The sequence below is a fragment of the Trichoderma citrinoviride genome (genome assembly GCF_003025115.1).
Source record: "Trichoderma citrinoviride strain TUCIM 6016 unplaced genomic scaffold BBK36scaffold_77, whole genome shotgun sequence".
Classification (NCBI taxonomy): domain Eukaryota; kingdom Fungi; phylum Ascomycota; class Sordariomycetes; order Hypocreales; family Hypocreaceae; genus Trichoderma; species Trichoderma citrinoviride.
Window position 1 is genome coordinate 1 of NW_020194785.1, and position 1,923 is coordinate 1,923.

The 1,923-nt window shown below is 53.9% G+C and overlaps 1 protein-coding gene across 1 annotated transcript; it reads left to right on the plus strand.

Annotated features, from left to right (window-relative positions):
- Positions 1 to 441: 441 nt before the first annotated feature.
- Positions 442 to 1,423, plus strand: BBK36DRAFT_1163808 (hypothetical protein; the record flags this gene model as incomplete). The annotated part of the gene is made up of 2 exons (XM_024894579.1): positions 442 to 573; positions 1,103 to 1,423. The coding sequence occupies 2 exons, from the start codon at positions 442 to 444 to the stop codon at positions 1,421 to 1,423; spliced, it is 453 nt and encodes a 150-aa protein (XP_024744930.1).
- Positions 1,424 to 1,923: the final 500 nt, after the last annotated feature.

Genomic DNA, 1,923 nt, shown 5'->3' on the forward strand with positions numbered 1-1,923 from the left:
AGCGGGGGCCATCATACTAACTGGACACTGGGAACCTGGGGCAACGTATAAAGACTCTCCTCCATTGGCGGTTTTCGTACGCCACAGCCACGGCTCGATGAGATTGGAGCGACTTCTGCTTATTAGTTCTGCCGACACAAATGGATTGGATTTGCGACATGTTCCAAGATGAAGGGTTCGCTTCGGAAGCTACCGGCGTATGACTGATAGAGAGGCGGAAAGATGGGGAAACTTGCGACTATACCTCTTGTTTTCTCGCGTCCGTCCCGCCATGTAAAGCATGGCATGGCCTAGATCTCGTAACGACCCACCATAGAATAGACTGGCGCGGGACTTGTATCCCGAATGCTCGGATCAAGACGATCATGCGCTCCTCTTTTCCCTTCTGTGCTCTTGTGAAGCCTCGTATGAGGCAGACATACCGATAGTGCGGTCAACGTTATGGGGTACCATGATCACTTTGGCAGCTTTAATGCGCCAAGCGCCGCCGAGAACATCCTTTCTGATCCAACCATCCCAGATAGAACACGATATGGCGCCCTTCGCAAGACCTCTGCGAATGGGAATCTCCAGGTCGGCTATATCTTCATCCATAGTGCCGGAAACGAAGCCTCAACTGGCATGATCTTGTCGTTCGACGGCACTTCCCCAGACTCCAGAAGCTAAAATCGGCGGAAACCACAGAGCGCTAATAGAAAGCTGAGAAAGGAGCATGATTCCGAAGAAGCATATTGTGTCGCGGGGATTCGGGACGTGCGTCACATGGGATATGACTGCCAGAGGAAACGAAACACGAGTCATGATGATGGGGAAGTCGCCGTCGCAAAAACCGACCTGTTGGCAATCCTGTGGATAATAGCCCCCCAGAAAGAACCGCCATCCTATCGGCACCTGTCCGACATTCAAGAGCGAAAAGAGCCGTATATATAAGCTTGGAGCTAGCTGGAAGCCGGGGAAGCCTTGGCTGGTGGTTTAAGAGGAAACCATTGAGCGCCACCGGAGAAAATATGGACAAAAACCGGGTGGCCGACCATTTCCACGAATTGCTTCTCACGGTGGCCTTTCGTAGGTTTGTTAGGTGCGGCTAAACGTTAATGAGTAGGCAATCAAGCTGGTGGATCTTGAAAAGGCGCGAATGAGCGGTGCCAAGCGGGATGGAGGTAAACCGGGGATGAAGCGTGATGTTGACGCCACTGGGCACCGAAGAGCTTCTGGAGGGCGAATCAGAGAACCAGAGAACCCCAGGCTTCTCCCCAGAAAGTTCGATAACTGGATTCTGGGGAAGAACCCCACGTTTTCGTCCGGGAACATCAGCGGCACTCGCCTCCTCCAGATGGAACTGTCTCCCCCACACAAGCAAGCCCCTCGAATGCGTTTAGCTCCAACTTCCCCGACCTTTGCGCCCCCCACAGATGCTCAATAGCGGTAGTGATGCTCGGTTCGTCGTTGTGAGGAGAAAGAGGGGAGGGGGATGCAGCGAGTCTCGGAAGCAGCTCCTGTGATATATAACAAGGGAGGTTGCCCCGACGGCGAACCTACTGGTGCCTCGATTGTCTGCTGATCTCCCTCGGTCAGCGCCATTGACCCCAGTGCAGACAGACGAAATCATGGCCATGATACGGCGCCAATTAGGGGAGCTAGTAGCAGTTTGTGCCAGTCGTAGTCCCCTTTCGATTGTATTTTCTTCATTGTCTAAGGTTCGTTCCCGTCCTACGCGTACAGATCAAACGCGTCGTCAGCAAAGAGCAGCCGGACCAGTTACCGTAGCAGCAACCCTATGGCGAGGTACCGGAGGTCCATGTAGAGCACGTGGCCGACCAGTCACTGGCGTCGGTGCTGACAGAACTACAGGAAGAGCTGTACAAGCTGTAGCGGGTCTAGGAACTGCCCTCTTCCCCCTGCCAGCCGAAGCGACCTATGCCA